General features: G+C 50.3%; 3 protein-coding genes across 3 annotated transcripts; 2 read left to right on the top strand and 1 right to left on the bottom strand.

The window, feature by feature from the left end:
- Positions 1 to 11,115: 11,115 nt before the first annotated feature.
- KRP23_15202 (Protein-S-isoprenylcysteine O-methyltransferase) lies at positions 11,116 to 12,001 on the top strand (the record flags this gene model as incomplete). The annotated part of the gene is made up of 3 exons (XM_067886116.1): positions 11,116 to 11,386; positions 11,469 to 11,847; positions 11,914 to 12,001. 3 exons carry the CDS (start codon positions 11,116 to 11,118, stop codon positions 11,999 to 12,001), a joined length of 738 nt encoding a protein of 245 aa, XP_067736705.1.
- Positions 12,002 to 12,121: 120 nt separating this feature from the next.
- Positions 12,122 to 13,006, bottom strand: KRP23_15203 (uncharacterized protein; the record flags this gene model as incomplete). The annotated part of the gene is made up of 3 exons (XM_067886118.1): positions 12,122 to 12,240; positions 12,298 to 12,841; positions 12,953 to 13,006. 3 exons carry the CDS (start codon positions 13,004 to 13,006, stop codon positions 12,122 to 12,124), a joined length of 717 nt encoding a protein of 238 aa, XP_067736706.1.
- A 2,974-nt stretch (positions 13,007 to 15,980) lies between these two features.
- KRP23_15204 (uncharacterized protein) lies at positions 15,981 to 16,955 on the top strand (the record flags this gene model as incomplete). The annotated part of the gene is made up of 1 exon (XM_067896010.1): positions 15,981 to 16,955. The coding sequence occupies one exon, from the start codon at positions 15,981 to 15,983 to the stop codon at positions 16,953 to 16,955; it is 975 nt and encodes a 324-aa protein (XP_067736707.1).
- Between the last annotated feature and the right edge of the window lie 4,152 nt (positions 16,956 to 21,107).

A 21,107-nucleotide genomic window follows, 5' to 3' on the forward strand; every position in this document is an offset into this window, starting at 1 on the left:
TGCTACGCGTGTTGCAGACACTCAATTTGGCCTGTCAAGGCGACTAATGAAGCCCGCTGCGGGAATAGTGTAATGCAGGCTCATCATCGCTTGCTTATGGGGCATTGAACCGAATATGGGGCACAGGAACCGGTGCCTGGAGCGAGTTAGCATCCGCATGACGGGCTTTCCGTCCTGGTTGTTCTTGGATCCGCGTAGGCGGATACACACCGAGATGGCGGTTCCGGAGTTCTCGGTTGGCTTACCGCAGTTGCCGACTGTTAATGACATCGTTACAGTCGTGCACCTCATTTTTGGCACGGGTACCTCTCGATAACCTGCCAAATAGAATGATGACTCCCAGGGAATTGCGCAACTGAGTTGCCCATCTCCATTGTCGAATTACCGCAAAACTCTTATCAAAAGGCACCCCTTGCAGCACCAGGGATGCCGAATGCATGGGAAGAGGCATCTGCAAATAAATAACAGCTGCATCACTCGGAATTTATTTATCAAGGATATTTTCCTGAATAGATTACGGCCACCTCGCTGGTTCAGTTGGTGAAAGCGGCTGTCGTTGATGCGACAGACTCAGGGTTCAAATCCCCTTGTGGCTACTCGGAAAGTTAAGTCATCTTATGATGAAATCTTGGTGCCAGGGTTCCAAGAGAAGTAGGTGCACCTACTTACGTCCCCTCCGTTTCATTCTCAACAATTGTAGTTTCCCATTTTATTGCTGTTATCTCGCTCTGCATCTTTTGAGACGTCTTCACCGATCTTGCAGATTTCGAGAAGTTGAATTACTACCTGCAGCTTTGCATCGTACGCCCCTGCATCATCTAGCGGGACTTTGCGCTGATCCGACGGCACGCCAAGCTTCCTGAATCCTGCCACAATGGTGCTCGTAGACAACCTGGCCCAACTTGCATGTAGCCAACCCACGACGATCTCTCGTGTGGGAGCTGTTAGTACAAATCTACTCTGTTTACCTTGATGACGTTCGAACTGCTTCTCGATATCCGACAGCCACTCGGCGCGCAGCTGAACCTTGAGGGGTCGCATCCACGCGATGTCAGCAGGCTGGCAGACGGAAGTATACCCACCAGGGACTTTGAGCAGAAGCACATTCAGCTCCTTAGCGCACGCCTCCACCTCGGAAGTCCAGTGCCCACTAAACTCGTCCCAGATGAGGAGGACGGGCTCATCGATGTCAGTCCGCGCTGCAAAGTGGAACCGCAAGAACAACACGGAAAGCTCAGCGTTCCACCACCCACGACTGTTGCAGTAGATCGGCATCCCAGTCGATGCCTGCATCGCTTTTACCTTTTTCCAGAGGTCTCGACCGAAACCCTGCTGCTCCTTGTGGTTATGCTGTTCGGTGGCCGGCACTCGGGACGGTGGCTGCTTGAAAACGAGGAAGGGGGCGCGCTTGATGCCTCTCGAGTCAGCCAGAACCATGGCTGTGAGGCGGCTCTTTTCCTTCCCGCTGTTGCGGACCCACACCGTTCGTGTGCCAGTCTCGTCGATGGTGTGCGTGGGGAGATGCTCAAAGTTGAGCGCCGTCTGGTCTGCATTGTACACCTCCGTGATGCCGTTCTTGAGCATCATCCTCTGCACCTCCTCGCGAAACTTCTCCGCCACCTCACGCGAGTCGCTGGGGGTCTTCTGGCCGATCCTGGTCCGGCGCCGCAGTGAGAGCCTATACGACTTGAGAAATCGGAGGCGCCACGACGAGCTTGCCGAAAACTGGTCGAAGCGAAGACCCAGCTCACCTGCTACTGCACGTGCCTTCATCTGGAGCATGAGCGGAGACACTGGTACGCCCTCGCGCCTCAGGTCCCTTATCCAAAAGGCTAGGTAGTCCTCCTCCGCCCGAGGAAGAATGCAGCCGACGCCAGATCGTGGTTCTCTGCAGAGGTGCCCGTTGCCTTGGGCAACTTGTTTGGCGATGTCATCACGGGCTTCGAACCACTTGTGCAGTTGCCGCTTCTTCCGCTTTCGGGCTTCCGCTTGGAGAGAGGGATAGAAGCGTGTTACTGCTGCTGCCATGCCGTTCTGCTCGACGAAGCTATTAATAATATACTTGCGCTGGTAGCTGATAGCAGTGCGAAGGCACTGGCTTGGCGAAGCCTCGAAGCCTTTCACGCGTGGGCGGCTTCCTCGGGGCATTCTTGCAGACTGAGTAATGGCGAAGTGCAGAGCTGATGAATGGCTAGCTCGCTGCGTAACCTATCGACTGGTGGTAATTTATCTCCGGGGTGCCTTTTGATATGTCATGATAGATGATCAAAATGGAGTAATCTGATAGGTTGATATTTTTCAACCGTCGCCTGCAAGGGGTGCCTTTTGATAAGAGTTTTGCGGTAACCTCGACGGTTTCCCCCTCCTCGAGGAGAGATGACACGCCGCGGCTGCTCTACTTCAAATCTTCAGGCCACTCGAATATAAATGGTCACTTTAACTTTAACCTCAACCTGCAATGGCACGTCGTCCATCCGCGTACTACACCTTAACCCTCGCTGAAAAGCGCACTTTGTGTGAGAAAGCCGAGGCTGAGCCAACCTCGTCTCAAACTGCCCTCTCTAACTGGGCCACCCTTCACTTACAAGCACCCGTCAAACGCTCTACCGTTCAAGGAATCCTCATACGTAAGAGACACTACGACGACGTCCCAGAAGTTCACCACGCCCGCAAGCACCATTGCTACTCCCCTCTACGTGCTACAGACAGCCGACTCATGCAGACGTTCGACGAGTGCAAAGCATGGCACGCCAACGCTACCTTCACCGGAGCAACTGTGATTGGGATAGCTCAACATGAAGGCGTACAGCTACCCAACTGCACTGTATCTGGCTGTATCGCTTCCAAAAGCGCACTGGTCTGTAGTTTACGCTGCGTCACGGTGAGGGTGGCTCGCTGGACGAGCAAGTAGTACGCGGAGAGAAGATGGGGCTTCAGGATGCTGTCGTCAAATACCATGATGTTTACAACATGGATGAAATGTCATTTCTATTGGAGAGAGCCTAAGGGTTTGCTGATGGTAGACAAAACGGAGAAGGGGAAGAAGCAGAGCAAGGAGTGAATCACAGTGTGCTTGACTAGTAACGCTGATGGAACCGACCAGCTCCCCCTTCATCGCGAAGGCCAAAGGTCCGCGGTTGTTGAAGAATCGCGACGTATGAATACCACCCGGAATTATGGATGGCTGGAACAGCTTAACGAGGGTATGCGGTCGCTACAACAGCACGTGCTGCTCCTAATTGACAACGTTTCGTCTCATAACAATGAGCCAGTCTAGCTGTCAAACGTAGTGATTCGTAAGCTATCGCCTAATACCACAGCAGCGCTGCAGCCGATGGATCAAGGCATCAGCAAGAGCCTTAAGGATCACTACCAGACAATGAAGTAAGAGGGAGAGCTTGACATGGTGTATAGTGGCGCACCATACGCGCCTGTTGACATGTACAGAGCTATAAAATGATGTTCGGGAGGATGGAGTGATATACCACCGCGGATTATTAGAAACTGTTGGTTCCACATAAGTATAGCGTCAACGATGGATTTTTCGCTTGTATTGAATTAGGTTAATAGATAGCAGTACTATAATCTCTGTGGCTTTCTCCCATAGCTTATCGAGTTTGCCCTTTGATGTGGTCCGTCCTGCCGAAAACGAGGTGCACCACTGTATCATTTAACGCGAACCACAGAAGCATGGTGCTGGTGGTGTCGACAACCTCGGGGCTTCATAGTAGGAAGAAGAAGGCCAGATACAGCCCCTCTTTTTATCACCCGAGAGCTTGGTTCCCACGGTCGTGCGGTATCTGTGAGAAGCATGCGAATATGTGGATGACTGATTGGGAACTCGCCGCCCACGGCCGGAATGAAGAGACGAATCCTGAAGAGGTTGGCCTTCACTGGAGAGATACGTACAGCCTGGTTAGATCCAAAGCCGTGTAGCGAGCTGTCGATGATGAACTTAGATAGCAAGTCGAGTTGGAAGGAGCTAGGACGGTGGATGCGCCAGTCTACGCCGCGGTGTGCGATCCACCGTTTCGAGCAGGAAAATGCCCTGGATTAAAGCTTGAAGGAGAAATTAGCAATCGTGTGATCTCGCAGATACTACGCCAGGCGAACTCTAGGGTATCGATGCTGTGAGGCGTCTACATATGTGACCATCTAAATGTTAGCTCGTTAAAAATATTAGCATCGCGCACATCTCCCCGGTGCCATGAGCGCGCGTCTGCCACTGCGTTTGCGATGCCGGGTATGTGAGACGACGGGAAACGCAGCTCGAACGATTGTTCCGACAGAATCAGCGGGCGGACAAGGACTGACGCTCGACAATTTCGCGATAACGATTTTGACAGTCAGGCCGCGGCTGAGATGTTGTCAATGCGAATATGTACGTGGGTCGGAGTTGCTTGAATGTTCGCCTTCTTCCATATCAGAGCCCACGTTTGAATAGCGAAGGCGCACGAGAGTAGGTCTCGATAATTTATGGCTGTCATATAAATACAGCTAGATTCCCGCCGTCAGCTTGTAGATGATCGGCTCACTTCGTTCCGCCTCCAATCGTGCTCACTGCTCAACTCGGTCGCATAGAGCTACGTTGGTTCAAATCAGCTGCTATCTTCCACTCCTCTGTCCATCTTTGAAGATCTACCGCCATGAACCGCATCACGTCTTTGTGCATGTCTCTCCTTCCTCGTTTACGCGCTCTGTCCACGCTGAGCTCCGCTGCTGATCTATCGCCTGGATTGGTAGCCAACCCGCAATCTTGTTGTTCCTCCGGTAGTGGTGTCTCCAGCTGCGCTCATCACACAGTTCCGTCAGGCATCTTGTGACTTGGTACCAGTGTTGCTGTTTTTTTTTTCGCATTGGGCGGCTTTCGTATCTGCATCATTCCAGAATCAGCGCGCTATCGCCGACCACGTTGAGATTCATCCATTCTTGCTCCACTGCCTTGGCTAGCAAGCGGTGCAGTCCGATAAATTCCCCGATGTTGGTTGTCGTACCATCTATTCCTAGCACATTTGCCGCCGCCCATGCAACCTTGTTATCACCACTTGACTCTCCTAGCTGCACTACTACACTACCACTTCCTCCTGCTCCCGGATTCCCGCGAGAGCTGCTATTAAAGAAACTAACCCTCACTGTTCCGTCTTTTATTCTGTGTCGCTGCTTGTCAAACACCCTTTTCTATTGCTGAATGCAAACATCCACCACTTCCAACCTTGGGTGCGCTTCCTTCGTGATCGGGTACAGTCCTAACCTGTACCGCTTGAAGGCCTCAGTGACCATGCTCACCGCACCTGCTATCTGCTCCTCCATCGTTGTGGGCGCCGTCCCTCTGCCGTACATTATATAGACATTCCATCTCCAGATGGACATCACCGCACAACCTATTGCCCACAGCTCTCTGGCAACTTGATGTAGCAGCTCCCAGCTCTCCAGCTTGGTCTGCTGTCCCCATTCGCGTAACCAGTGTTTGAAATGGCGTGAAGACGCTCATTGTGTGTATATTGCGCACATGAAAAATGATCAACTCGGGTCTCGGCCTCGCGATCCACGTCATGTGTAATCAAATCCAACAGCTCCGGAGGTATGCCCCATTCTTGATCTTGGTAAGATAAATATTATTGCATGGGCGTCGCAGTTGGCTACACTAACTGTTTTTGTTTTTGTAGGAGTGTACTGGGCAGCATACGGGGTTGACACAACGAATAAGCATGTATTCCCCGGTAATGATCAGTATGAGCGCTTTAGGAAGGTGCTAGGCCGTGTGTTATAAACACCATCTGTTGCAGCTGAGCTCGAACGCCGCAGAACGGTTGCCGGTGATATCGGCACGCATTCTATGCGCAAGGGTGCGTCTACGTTTTCCTCGTCCAGGTCGACATCCTGCCCTCCAGCTATTGCAGTTCATCTTCGCGCAGGATGGTCGATGGGCGGTGTTCAAGATCGGTACTTAAGAAACGTTTCTGCAGGTGATATGTTCGTCGGGCGCACGGTGAGCGGTCTTCCGATTCTACAACCCGAATTTGCTGTTCTGCCTCCTCATTTTACCATTCGTGACGAATTCGTTCAGCGAGCAAAACGGCTCTGTTTTCCCGGTTTGCCCGGATCGGTTGAATATGTTGCAGAATTTGCTTTGGCGTCTTTGGTATACCACATTGACTTCCTACAACAACATCTCCCCGACAGTCACCCTCTTTTCCAGTCACCTCTGTTTGCCGACGCCGACCTGTTGACTCACCTACGTTCAACTGTCACAACAAGCGGAACGGTTTGCGTTATCCAGCCTACAGACGTTCCACCACACGTGACAATCCTTACCGAACTTCGCGCTGCACGAAATGATCTAGGAGAAGAAATAGTGGTCCGTAAAGCAGACATGAAACAAAATACAGCTTCTCAGGATGCCATAAGCGAACGTTTGGTGTCTGGGGTATCCGCATTACTGGACGAACGTGCATTTCAATTTGGTGTTCCGACGTGCAATGGTATGGCGGACTCGACCATGAAGCTATTAAAGGATGCTGGGGTACTTCAACTATTACGTCCTAGCGACAACACTGATGGTGATGGTGGATGTACCGAAGTTGATAATGAGACGACAGAACAGTCTACTGCACCAAATAATGGAGAAACGGTTTCGTATCCTGTCTACCATTGGGGTGGCGGCATGCATTTGTTCCCGGACTGTATGCAGTTGCCAAGTGGTACTGCGGAACAAGCGTGGGTGTATTGGTGTTGTGGTGATACTGCCAAAAATCTACCCCCCCCCCTTTCGTCAACTAAGCCCACTCGACTTGAGCAATTCAAATCAGCGCAATAGATTGTGCGAGCTTAAGTTCCTGGTGATGAAAATAGAGCAACGAGCGCGAGCCCTTGGCTTTTCGACGGCCGAGGATTCGTTTGCCGAGGCTGCTGAGGTATTCCAGCAGTGCAAAGACGCAATCAAACTGCCGCTGGGGACGGAGAACAACAGGAAGCGCCGGTGGGGTCAGCTAGTTTGGGTATCAGCGGCGACTATCTTGCGCAAGCAGGTGAAAACTGCTCGTCACATCCAAGTAGAATCATCCAGGCACGAGTAGATTTGAGTGCGTGGTCTTGTCAATAGAAAACCTCTCTTAAGTGATCACCCTGAAACTTTCAACAGCTGTCCGGTAAATTCTGCCCACGAATAAGTTGTCGAGTGTTTTCCCTATTTTTAGCAAACGAGCTTCTAAAGAAGATCGATTTGAATTTGAAGTGATGTACATTAATGTCAATTAACTAGAGCTAACACCACCTAATGCCCATTCTCAGCCGATGCCAATAGTGCTATCCGCGAGTCGGCATCCTCCATCGCCGTCCATTTGCCTGCAGCAAGGGGCGTCTCCCTAAGGTTACACCGTCCCCTCTACGGTCACCGAGGTGTCCGATTTTTCATGAGTCTGAAGCCATTGCCTCACGTCCTTCTGAATGAGACCGGTAATACCCGCCCAGCGAGTTCCTGCCCTTGACATTTTCGCTGCGTTCCACTCCATTTCTTGGTCAGTCGCCTTTGCCATTCGTGACAGCTCTTGGGCTGTTCGGTTCTGATCGCATAATTGGGTTAACTAATTGAGGACATCCGCTGCGTCTGCCGCTCGCCTAGTCTTCCATTAGTCGCTTGAGATGTTTGGCCCTCGGTGGTGTCCTTGAATTCTGCTGGCGCAGGATATCGGCGTTGTCCCCCAGGACATGGATCGGCGCCCACTTGTAAGCAAGGCATCTGCGTAGTCCGCGTAAGAGCCCCAGTTAGGCCGCTCGGAAGGACGTCATTCGCCCGCCTCCATATGTGGCGCTGCTCACGTACTGGAGTACGTAGGCGCCCGTGGCCGGGTACACCTTCACCACCAGAGTGTCGCTGCAGCATCTGTTGGCATCGTCACCCTTGATCCCCGCTGTCGCTACGAGGAAGCAGTGGCCCTGTTGCGGCAGGCGGCCGTCTTGTCCGTTCCAGTCGGCCCCAAGCACCTCGCAGATAGCCTCACTTATCTTGATACTTATGGGCAGCGGTATCGCGGCCTCGAAATCTCTTGTCACGTCCCTATGACCATTGCGGAGCCTAGTCGTCAGGCCTGCTGTGTGATGCGCGTCTGAGACATCGTTATGATTGTCAAAGTGTGCAATCCTCCACCTCCATACCGCCAGCAAGTACAACGCTGCCCCCAGACTCCAGCAATTGGCCGCCATCCGCTCCACTGTGGTGCCAATCACCTCCACCAGCTCATCAGTCAGTTCCGCGATGATCGCCCCTGTTGCCGTCGCTAAGCCTAGTGGAAGCATGGGGAGATCTAGCCCAAATATGGCCTTCTCATACGTCTCCTGTTTCAGCCCTGCAGATTCCTGTCTGGCCACCAGTATATGCCGCAGCGTCTTCGCCGCTGGTCATTCCCAAAAAATATGATATATGTCGACCTTTACAACTCGTTCACACCCTGCGTGTGGGTAGTCTAGTCCCGTCGTGACTGGGTTGTAGACCGAGACTGCATGGAGTTTGACCCTCAGGAGCAGCTGATCGCCCCAAGGGTTCAGCCCCACCACTCTTCTCATTCTTCTCCATAACAAGCAAGCCTCCCGCCTTCTACCACGTCCAGTGAACCACCTTCTTCAATTGTCGTCCGCGGGCGCAGAGTTTTCTGTAGCGCGTGTTGGGGTTGATCACGGTCCCCTTCTCCGAGTACAATATTAAGTCAGTGAGCACCAAGTATGGTAGCCACTCCGTACAGAATACACCGTTGACGTGGGCTTCCACAACGACGTATCGGTCATAAAGCCGCCCTTTTAGTGAGGACGTGTCGATGTGAAGCCGCCGCCCTCGCCAGGAGAGCCCCATCTGTCCACGAAAGTACGTGACGCTGTGGAGCGCAACCACCATTTCTGCCTTGGTTGGAATCCATTCTGCTACTTCATAAGTGGTACAGAGTGCTACTACTGTCTTCCGGAGTGTATCCTGCATTCGTTGGCCATGCTTCGTCGGCTCCGAGTGTCTCGGGGACACGTAGAGCACGGTCGTTTGCTCCATGGACTGTCCTTCCGCGATGACATCACCCACGATCTGCGTGCGCATATCCGCTTCCAGTGCCCACGCGTTCACTGTCACCGCCGCGTGGGCGAGCAGTTCCAGCTTGAGATCAGGAATGGCGATGCCTCCTTCTTTCCGTGGCAGAGCCGCCACATGGCCGTTCAACCATGCTTGACCAGTTACGGGTTCGTCCGTGAATCTGGCATGCCACACAAAGTTGTGGATCATCTTTTGAAAGGCGCGGACCGTGGTGGGCTCTGGCCATTGGTGTCTGCCAATGAAAAGCAGCTTCGAGATGACAACCGCCATAACCACCATGCTTCTGTGGTCCGCAGAAAGAAGATCGATGCTGGGGAAATTTATCCAACAGCCAAAAACTTGGCTTGGCGATAGTACTGCATAGCAATGTTTCGAGCTAACATCTTACCTGTTTTACGTTCACTAAATGCAAGGTACATACCAAAATTATCCAGCACAGACACAAAACTCTTTCCACTCTCATCACTCTCAATGCATTTTGTTACAAACTCCTCTGCAACTTCCTCTACCTTCAGGAATTTCTTGAACGTTGCGACAGCCGTCGCCTTGACTCGCAAATAGTTGCCGGGTTGGAGTTCTTCCAATCCCATTACAACAGCCAGATAAAACAAAAACATGCCAGTGATACATCTATCACCTGATGTTTGACAGGGCATACACATATTCCACAGACCACTAGGACCCGATGTGTCCGATTGAATGGCTTATAGGACTTATCTAACTTTACGTCACCTATTGGTCAAAATGTCGCCTGTACTTGAAATCTATTGGACAAAATCTTACAGAATGATATGATTAGGAGCTCAGAGAGTATACAAATAAATAGTGTGGTCCGATAGTTTACCGTATTCATCCATATCCTAACGCCCGACGCATCAACTACATTTTGTGATGGGTTCAACAACCTGTCGATGGAGATACTAAACGTTTGCAACACGTAGAAAACCATGAACGTTGATCACGCTTTGACGACAGGTTAGCAGAGATGTTTGATGAAGGCTGACTGACAAGGGTACAGGTTGCAGCAGTAAGGCGAATTACAGTGAATAGTACTTCTATATCAATCCAAATACCTGCATACTTCATCTGATAAATGACATCGGAAACAACCCCGGGGTAGCGCTGGCACGTGCTGTGGCATCTGCAACAACTCGTTCTCGTGGAGCAACCGCAACGGCGGCATGTGCTGGCTGAAGAATGCCAAAGAGCAGACGGCGTCCAAGGCCGGCGTGGTGTCGAGCCAGATACTGGACAACCCGCCGCCAAGCTGCGCGTTCGAGACCATCGTGGATTACCTCGATAACGACATCGGCAACGAGTTGGCGACCAAGCTGAGTGACATTCTATCTCGCAACTGCAACTGCAACGCGAGATAGCTGAACTCATGCAGTGAGATGCACAAAAGTACGGCTGGGCTCACTTCCGTCTTTGTCTTTGCCGGAAAATGTTATCCAGAGAGAAACACATTACACTGGTAGCTGTCAAAGACAGACAAGTCGTTGCGCGTCGCAAATAGTGTAGGCTGGTAAGCTAGTCTCGAGTAGTGATCAGGTATCATCATCCGTTCGTACGAGAAGCGCGCTTTGGTAAAGAGCAATGCATGGTATCGCTGAACTCTCGCTTTCCCCCTCTCGAGCTCGTCCTTCATTAAGAGGAGGTCAGCAAGTGTAGTAGGGGTAGCAGCGTGGTGTGTCTTGCCAGCCGCCATGTAGCCAAAGAAGCTGTTGTCGGAAATCTCGCATGCGGTAATGCATTCTGGACTGTAGACGTGGGAACTTAACTCGATTTACCCAGCTGAGAGCCCCACATCGCTGAAATTGGCACTACCACTAAAACAATAGCTGGAGCCCATGCATACGGCCTTCATGTGGACGGATCGTCCAAAGGAGGATCGGTTGCCCGACGTTTCGCTTTCCGAGCCCTGTGCAGCGCAAAATATTTTTTTAGACAGTATCACCGTCCACTCGTCCCCTAGCCCTCATGCTGGATCCGAGATGGCAATTTCACTCAAAGAGGAATTTCACTCAAAGAGGGCGAAAGCCATGCTGCGCTCCGAGGCCTTCCGCTCCGATCGTGGGCTCGGGAAAGTGGCGTTGGCGGCCTTCGGGCTGGGCGTGTTCATGGCGCTACACCTGTCGCTGCTGGTCTACGCCGAGTTTGTAGCGCTGGCAGGTGCCGCGCGCGACGAGTTGGCGCCGCTGCGCTGGAACTGCCTGGCACAGTGGAGTCTCTATGCGCTGGCGCTGGGGTTCTTCCACGTGATGGAGTTCATGCTCACAGCCGCCTACCGCCCCTCGAACGTCAGCTACGAGTGTACGTTCCGTCTGTATGCAATCTTGGCGCCATCTAACGAAAGGCAACTCGAACGAACTAAATGTTGCGATTTTTGTTGCAGCCTTCTTGCTTAATCACAGTCGGGAGTACCATTTAGCAGTGCTCTTCAGTTGTGTGGAGTTCTGGCTGGAACTGTATTTCGTACCAGGGTGGAAATTGCACCCTCTGATTCGGCCGGTGGGCCTCGCACTGGTGGTTATGGGCCAGTTCTTCCGGGTGTCAGCTATGAGCACTGCCGCCAGCAATTTTTCGCATCGGATCGAGTATTTCAAGAGGAAGGAGCATCAGCTGGTTACGCACGGAGTGTACCGCTTCATTCGCCACCCGAGTTACCTGGGCTGGTTCTGGTGGATCGTGGGCAGTCAGATCCTGCTGGCCAACCCGGTGTGTGCGGTGGGCTACTCGCTCGTGGCTTGGAGCTTCTTCCACGACCGCATCCCGTACGTTGCCACATTGCTACGGTTATGTTGGTAGTTTGTTAAGTTTTATTTTGTATTTTGATGCAGATATGAGGAGCAGCTGCTGCTCGGGTTCTTTCCGGACGAGTATCCTGCGTACAAGGCCCGCACTATCAGCGGCATCCCGTTTGTATGAGACTTTGTGCAGTCGAGGTGTGTTGTGCACTACATTGCGAAAGGTGACACGAGTAGCTTGTCCCGCTGAGGGGAACAACGTAGGCAGATTAGAGACCAGTGGTCGAACAAGACGATTACTTCATTTCTTAGCTTTCTTCTTTTTCTTCTTGGTTTTGCCCTTGGAAGGGTCTGACTCGGCCTCGCTGGACTGCGAGGCAGACGAAGCCTTGGCTTGTGGTATTTGCAGCCCTGTTTGCACTACATGCATCACGTGTTAGTACCAACAAAGTCGCGAAACAAAGCGAAAATACTCACCGTAGTCGTCATCAACGTTGCCCATGGCGCCTTTTGCACTCCACTGTTTGGACACAGCAGCCAATCTTACTGTATCGCTGTACTCCAAGTCTGCAACCAGCCTCGTTTTGCGCAAAACCTCATGCTCGAACATGGCCAACACCGTCTCCATCCATTCTTGCAACTGCAACGGGAAAATCACGGCTGCCATTTCGTCCTCCGCAGTTGCAGCATTTTCTCCTTCACCAAGTGCGTCATCCACGAGCGTCACGCAGTCACTTGTGAGCGACCGCAATCCTTTAACAAACTCTTGGAAGTCGCGCAGAATGTCTGCCAGGAATCCGCGGCTCTTTTCCAGCGCCAAAAAGTGCTTTTGCAGCAGCAGATTTTGGCTGTTACTTGAGTAGCTCAACACGCCCATTACCTGCACGCTGCCGTCTGCATCATCATTGTCGTTCAGGCTTGCACCGCCAGTCTGCAGGAGCGTCGGTACGCGCTGACTCACATTTGCAAGCGACGCCAACACCTGCGAACCTTCCGACTCGAGGCGAGAGCTGCGAGCCACCTGCGCCAGTCGTTACGACAGCAAACAAGACGCAATAGACAATCGAAAAAGTTAGCGGCATGAGGTGCGATGAGTTACCGAGTCGAAGAGCAGCTAGGGTCGGTGTCGAACCTCGGCCATGAAGAGCTTGTGCAGCTTCAGACACTTCTTGAGCGTCGTCGCCATTATGCGGCCAAAGTTTGAGCGATTATTGGGTTAAAGTCTAATTTTGAGATTATCGCGATTGAATATTGCGATAGAAGCTGAATAAATAGTAAACCGAGTTTTGACAAAAATTGTGTGAGGGAATTGGTCATCATTGAAATTCTAGATTAGAGTGTGTGGTCCTTGCCTCTTGCCAGCCCGACTGCTACCAACAGCGCCTCTGGGGGTTTCCGGGTTGACACAGTTGAACGGTGCTCGATTGTCAATTTCGACTGCAGCGCTGACTTGAGCCAGGCGGAGGTAACGAAATCCTTTTAATGAGCTGCAGCTTTCTTGATGCTGTTGACTTCAAAATGCATGCGCATGCCGTCAAACAAAATCAGAGAAACCACAGCGCAGCTATACAGGAGTGCAGTTTTACAAACGGCGTAGTTTATGCAGCTGCCAGCTAGATTGCTGGGGAGTTTGATGGCATAGCATGGTTCCATTTCAATATTTTTCTAAGAACATATCTCATTAGGATTTAATTTGTCGCTCGAGAAACAAAGAAAACATGAGAGGGATACTGGTTGATACGGTCTGCAGGCATCTTCCTCTACGCGTCACAAATATACTCAATGCCTCTAATGGCGCAATACCATACCGGTCTGGGTCTCCGTCGAGAAGGCGGAGTGGAACCTCGTGTAGAAAGCCCAATCGATGTCCCCTTGGCTCATAGGCTGCAGCACTGCCGTAGTTTTTGAAGGTTGCATCTTGACTGTAACGTTTGCTGGCGGAACTTTTACTATCTTGTGATCAGAGGCATTGTCTAGCAGCAGCAGGATGCATCTGTCGCTCTCCCCCATCGCCTTGTCCAAAGTCTCGAGCCACTGTAAAATCGAACCTTTTGCAGTGCCAGCATAGACGGCTGCAGTTAGTTTCCCAACAATACAGTTCTTCGTGACTCGAACTCCAGCACCGGCTCCACCAGGTACGTCTCCACCAACTCCCTGGCACGCGATAGGGCTTTCTTGTTCTTCAGGAAATCTAGGCTTTGTCTGGCGGATGCGTCTGGACAACGAGACACAACGCATCGTGTTCACTGAAATGGAGGTCGGGTCCTTAGTAGGGCACACGTAGTGCATGGTGGAGAAGTAGGCTGAGTCTTTTCGTTGTGGAGGGAGGGAGCCGATCTGTTTGAGTTTGGGTGCGGAATTTGAACTTCTGGAGTCACGTCGTTCGGGAAAGCTCAGAAACCGCTCCCACTTCTGTTACCTTTCAACGACTTTCAATGGAAAATATTTGCTATGCTGAGGCGAGGCAGCAGCAAACGCTTGTTGAGTACACGACAAAATTCTAAACTCAGCGTTGAGATACATCAAGGTTTGATAGGTTGTGTACCATAATATGGTATATTATGGTATCCTGAATAAGAAGTTGAGAAAGCAATTTGAAAAGTAGGGGCGGCTTCTGTAATTTGCAAAAAACAATGGTTACGTACGTCAGGTTGCGATGATGTTGAAGAGGATACCAACATAAAATTGAATCTATCACTGATGAAAATGCCCGGCGAATATCATAGCTTTTACTGTTTCAGTGATCAACTACTGGTCAACATTGTCAAGAGGAAAAATGAGCTAAAACATATCGGCATTGTCAGTCTGTTGGACTGTCTACAGGAGGACGGCAAACTCTTCCATTCATCAACACGGATCTCAAGTCATTTGAGGCTTTTACGGGGGTTTTATTGAGCAGACGACGGATAGCATTTCCGTGGAGATCTGCTCGCTTTGCGCAAGATTTATGAACCCCGGATTAGTCACTCTCAGAGTGACTAATCTACACAAGAAAGACTGCACGTATCTTGGGATAGGACTGTATGTGGTACTTACGACTAGGGCTGTCAACGTTTTGCGTAGACTGACAACTGACAGAAAACGTTTTGTGCAGTTGTCAGTTTAGCCTAAAGTGACACAAACGGACGCTAAACTATTCAGCTATCACCAGCTGTTTCGCACTTACCTGACGATATACCTCTGGATGATGATACTCAACATTATGCGAATAGACGAGAACACGCCGAATTCTCTCTCTTGAACAAGCTGCGCCATATCAGCTAGAAGAGCTCGTTGCGCGCATGGGGCTGTGCATCAATGCCATCTTCATCGTCACTAGCGTGCACGATCGCTTCCATGACCTCCATCTTGAAAATGCTGGGGTCGGGATGGCGGGAGCTTCCCGCCGGAAGGGAAAGACCTCACAACCGAGCAAGATCAGAAATGTATGAAACAAAGCATTGGATAGTTTAGTGTCAGTCTGTGTCAGTTTTCGCGTGCAAAAACTAAACTGACAACGTTGTCAGATTAGTTTCAGTTTTTGTCAGTTTAGCGCTAAACGTTGACAGCCCTACTTACGACAACACTGTCGCGCTTTCATTCAAGCAAAGGGATCCGATGAGCTCATCAATCCCCCCGACGAAAACATCACCGTGTAGGAACCCACTGACGAGAACTTCTGCAGCGGAAGAAAGCCGGAATCGATTGCAGATGGTGGTGAGGCTGGTTCTAGTGCACAAGAAGGGAATGGGTCCCCGAATGCTCAACTGGGGTTTGATTTTTTTTAAAGTTACTTGGATATACCAATGGTTTGCATTGCGAAATGAAATCATGTGGGAGTGACACCCCTTTCGGGTCACTTAAAATGTCAGTGCGCTCACGTCTAAGGCTCTAGAAGGCCATTATTGTGGAGGCCAATTGAGGGCATCTGGTTATCCCACCCCAAGATCATCCCAGCCCAGGATAAGGGCCAAAATCAAGTGAAAGGAATGCGCAAGTAGTGAAAGCCGAACGATTTGTGCTACTAAGTGTCGCACGACGGAGCTTGTAGACTCACACCCGGCAGGTTGCAGTGCAATGTGCATGGCCTTGCACAGTATAATACAGTCAGTGCATGTAGTGCAATTGCGTGCAAGCTCGGAGCGTACCATATACGGTTTGCTTCGAAAGCAGACGTTCAAATGACTTTGCTGTTCGACCCCATCATCCGCTTCCATTCCGTAGTTCGTCCTCCAGTCCATAAGTGGTTTTCTCTTCGGTGCCAGGAATCTACAATGCGCTTGCCATCTCTCCTTGCGGTAGTATCGGCGCTCACTCTTCTTGCAAGGGGCACCGCGTTATCTGCGGGTGCTGACAAGGGTATGATTGTCTCCACTATGGCGTCCCCAGACTCTGGCTTGCTGGATGTGGGGCGTAACAACGGGAAGAGGTTCCTGCGGGTCCACGAAACAGCGGATGGAGACGACCACAGCGAAGAGAGATTGTCCGGTGCCAACATGTTCAACACGGAGAAGATCAAGCTCGCGATAGCAGACTCCAAATACGCGAAAACGTTGTTCCGGAGGTGGAAACGTTACGGATTCGAAAGTGACGATGCTTTCAAGAAATTGACAGTGCATAACCTTCACAAGGACGATAACGTCTTCCAGCTCTACAAGAATTACCTCGCATGGCTCGAGACACATCACCCACTCGGTATAGTTACGGGAGATAAGAAGATGTTTGACAGGGTGAAGCTCCAAAAGGCGATGGGCGACGGTACGTACGCGACCACGTTGTTCCAGCGATGGAAACGCAATGGAATCGACTCGGACGGCGTCTTCGATAGGTTTAAGCAACTGGGTGTCAAGAAGGACAATATCCTCTACAAGCTCTACACGGATTACTTCGCCTGGCTCCAGATTCACCACCCCACTGCATCGTCAAAAAAGGTTTTGGCCAAAGACTTTTTGTTTGACTCAACGCGGCTCAATCGGGCGATGGAGGACAAGGATTTCGCTGGAAAGTTGTTCGCGAAATGGAAAACCAATGGGATGGACTCGGACCCCGTCTTCAAAAGGTTTCAAAAAATGGGTGTCAAGACCAACGATAAGCTCTATCAGCTCTACAGGGACTACTTCGCCTGGCTCCAGAAGAATTACCCGACGGCGGGGTAAAGGACGCTCCTTCGTGATGCTCTTTCACAAGCGAGTCATCGATTTTTAGTAGCACCATAACGAATTCAATGCAGATTCTAAATGGTTAACAATGAACGAATCGCTATTGACACAGGTAGGAGGAGATCCTGTGCTGTACCAGCAAATTGGTTTCGTGGGTTGTTAAGCTCTTTGAACATCACAATGTCACACGGTCGAACGCGCATACCCACGATAACCTGCGTAGCTAAGGCACTAAAAACACGAGCAGAAACCAAATGGGTTAGAACATCAAATCGTATCCGGGTACAAAAGTCAGCGAGCCGCAAGGCGCAGGATATAATACTACACAGAAAAGTCTGATCGGGTCAGGAACCACTTGGTATTCCTATCCCAGGGTGGAAAATACACCGCACTTACATTTAAACGTACATGTAAATGGCGTAGATGAGCTTCTCATTCCTATAGACAAGAGCCCCAGTATGGAGGAGCTGACCGACGAGAACTTTTGCAGCTGAAGTGATCCAGAGCCGGTTGCAAATGGTGACGTGGCTGGTTCAGAAACGAACTAGTGATCCTCTTCAACAGAGATATGAAAGCGCGCAATATAAAATCAAACCCAAGTATTATTTCATCTCATCGCCACGAAATCGGCAAAGTTTCCTGTTGAGAGGTGCTTAGCTACGGAAAGCTACAATTGTGCTGGGTAGGGCATCTACCAAAGAATTTGATGTTTGCGGTCTTGCTTCCTGCCCAAGTTTTCACGGACCATACGTTGCATCTCTTAGTCCACCCGATAGTTATTGATACACGTATACAAGTACTATATGGCTAATGCACATGTAACATTCTCAACTACTAGTATTATTCTGTATTAATAATATGCTCATTTCAGATGTTGAAACCCGCGCTTTCATTTCGAAGTATTGAGTTGTAAATTGTCCAGCTACTTCGGGCGCTCGTATATGGCGCTAATTCATAGTTGCTTCAGTGCCAAAGCCGATTCGGGTACGATTTATTGTCATCTCCTGCAAGACAAGTCGTACGAATTTAGATTCGAACGTGACAGAAATCTGCAAAGCGCAATATATGGCATCTTAGAGAGCCACCTTATATATATGTTACTTAAAGGTATTGCTGATGTATGCAGCTTTCGCTCTGAGATACATATCTAGAGCTTCCCGGGCAAAGCACGGCATTACTTTAAGAACCTACTTAACTACTCAGTAAATACTGCTTCACGAGCTCAAATTACGCAGTATTTTACTGTAGTACTGCCACTAGTACTGCTTACGCGTGCAACAAACACCCCCGTGGAGATCGCGGTTTGTAAAGTTTAGCATCATAGCTAGAAAAAAAAGCTCTACCCACACTGTCCGATATATCCTGCTTCGATGAAATATGCGCCATTTGAACGGAGGCGTACATAAAAATTAATATATTAGTGAAATGGGAGTTCACTACTTCCTGGTCTCGAAGGAACTACTGGTTTAAACAGTGTAGATTTAGGACTGAATATATAGATGAACCTTAAATTGACCAAACAGTACAATCCTTAAGTCATGCACCACTCCGTTTCAGAGCACTTGTCTAATTTCAGATAGTAGACTTGGGATTCGCTAACATTAGTCGGAAACAGCACTGGTTGGCCTTAAATCATAACTGCAGTCAAGATGATTGTAATGGCGTGCAGAGGTCCACAAATGAAGCTGAATTGGAGGCCTCACGACCAACAATGTGCGATAAATCAAATTTCTTAACAACAAAAAAGTGCTGCTGGTCAGAAAAATAACCAAAATGTAAATTTGCATTCTCCAGATAGTATATTCAAGCCATTGTTTGTAAAAGGAGGCATTTCTGTTTCCTTTTACGTGACTACATCCTCATACTTATCTGAAACCCAGGAAATGGGAGCCTTTTGCCTAATTCTACCATGAAATAGTAAATGCATGTACCTCCTAATAACTTACCGCTGTACATTTAGACATTCAATGCCGATGGCAACAAATTCCCTATGTCAAGACATACACCTGGTTTCCAGCCAATAAAAAGTCCATTTGGACTCATACACTTTTTTCAGCCAATTCACAGACAAATTTAACTTACCTCAGGGTGTACGGAATGACGATGATTCAAACGTAGGCTGATGACCTTTCCGAATGTTTCTGTCACCCCGATTGTACACCTAAGTTAACTTGAATGATTGGTATTACTAGCTGAGGGCCGCCAGCGTTGCGAGCGGCGGGTGCATGTTTAGTTAGTGTCCGTTCGCTCGCTCTTCCATGTCGCTTCACTACTATTTTTACTATGACAGGCTTATGTTTTACATCAGTATATTTTACTGTTGACTTGTATCACAACCCTAAGCCCGCTACGGCTCGTAAGCTTCGCCTCCGCTTGTCTAACATGCATTGCTTGGTCCTGGGTTTGTACCCGCGTGATTCGCACACGGGCTTCAAACCGCAGGCGTGCTCACTGCGCTCGAGGGGGAATGGTGACTCTCACCAATTACCGCGCTATGCAAACCGACAAATGTATTCCTTTCGTAAAATATGCATTCACACGAAGTCGCTGCCTACGCCCTCTCGAACAGCTGTCGGTACACTATGTTCACCGTGTACACTCCGTCTGCTTCCTCCCGCTCTGGATACTCGACCAATGCCTTGAATCTCGACCTCGACGTAACCCTTGACATGGCCACATACAGCTGACCGTGGGAAAAGCAAGGAGTCGCCAAGTACAGTCCCAGGTACTGCACCGTTTGTCCCTGCACCTTACCTCGCGGAATAGCTCCCGGACGGATCTCCTCGTCTTCATCTGGATCACCGGCGTGGTTGTCGATTAGCATGTCGCGTGAAATCTTAATGTAGGCATTTCCCAGATCATTGTGTACCTCATGTCTCCCCTCTCCAACCTTCAGCAGGTACTCGGAAAACGCAGCCATTTCAGCAGCACTATCGGAGGTGGCAGCCGTGCGAACATGCATGTTCTCTGTCAGACGCACCTTCTGGAAAAGTGGCCACAGTTCGGATGACTTCAGGCATGCGTCGATTGTTTCTGTAGCCGAGCCGCCCTTCACCACCGGGAGAATTTGCCTGAAATCTCACGAAAGGAGAACGACTTTCCCACCGAAAGGTTCTGCCTCGTTATCCAAAACGTCACGAAGCGTTCTGTCCACTGCCTCAAACGCGTGCCGATGCGCCATGGGTGCCTCGTCCCAAACTATCAAGCTTGCTTTCTTCGTCAATTCCGTGACCTGAGATCGCTTGTTGATGTTGCAAGTAGATTCGCCGTCTATCTTCAATGGGATTTTGAAGGTAGAATGCGCTGTCCGACCTCCCATAAGCAGTAGAGAAGCAATCCCACTGGAAGCGACCGCGATTGCAATTTTTCCGGATAGACGAACCTTTGCCAGTATGTTCCGAAGCAGTGTCGACTGCCCGGTACCGCCTGGTCCATCAACGAAGAATAGCTTCCTGCCTTCCTGTGGGTCCTCGACAGCTTGGGTGATCTGATCATAGGTCAAGCGCTGCTCCTCATTTAGGTGGTCCTCCTCGCTCACAATTTGTTCAAGAACAGACGCGTCATATCCCGTTAGCTCTCGTCGGATGAGATTGTTTTGCAGAACAGACTCAAGCACCAGGCGAGGGAACTCGCTCAGCCGAGGGAGATCAAAGTCTTGGACGGAGTACCCACTGACACTGAGCAAGTCTTGGATACTCTTCAGTGTGTCGAACGTCACAACAGACGTTTTAAAAGGGTCCAACATCTCTCGGTTCCTGTACGCATAGTCAAGCGAAAGGTCTTTGAAGAATTGGTCCCAAAGACCCCGAACATCCGTAGGCGCCGAGTAGACCAAGATTGTTGCAAAGAGCTGGCGCAGCTGGTACGGCATCTGGAACTCGGCAGCCTCCGACAAACACAAAACCCATTCGCTGTCGTTCTCCAGATAGCCGGCATGTTCAGCCGCGTCTCGATACGTGGGACACAGCACACCATCAACTGTCCGCAGGTCTTCGAAAGACCTCGGTCCTCGGCGATGGCATAATAGCAGGCGTAAATAGAAGCGCTCCAAATCACACGGTGAAACATGCACCATCCGACCAATTGCAGCCTGGTACCTTTTACGTCGAACCCAGCACTTCGTGTTTCCCATCCAGCGGAATTCCTTGG

This window comes from Phytophthora ramorum (assembly GCF_020800215.1).
Source record: "Phytophthora ramorum isolate Pr-102 chromosome Unknown Phyram_PR-102_s0026, whole genome shotgun sequence".
In the NCBI taxonomy this organism is placed as follows: Eukaryota; Oomycota; class Peronosporomycetes; order Peronosporales; family Peronosporaceae; genus Phytophthora; species Phytophthora ramorum.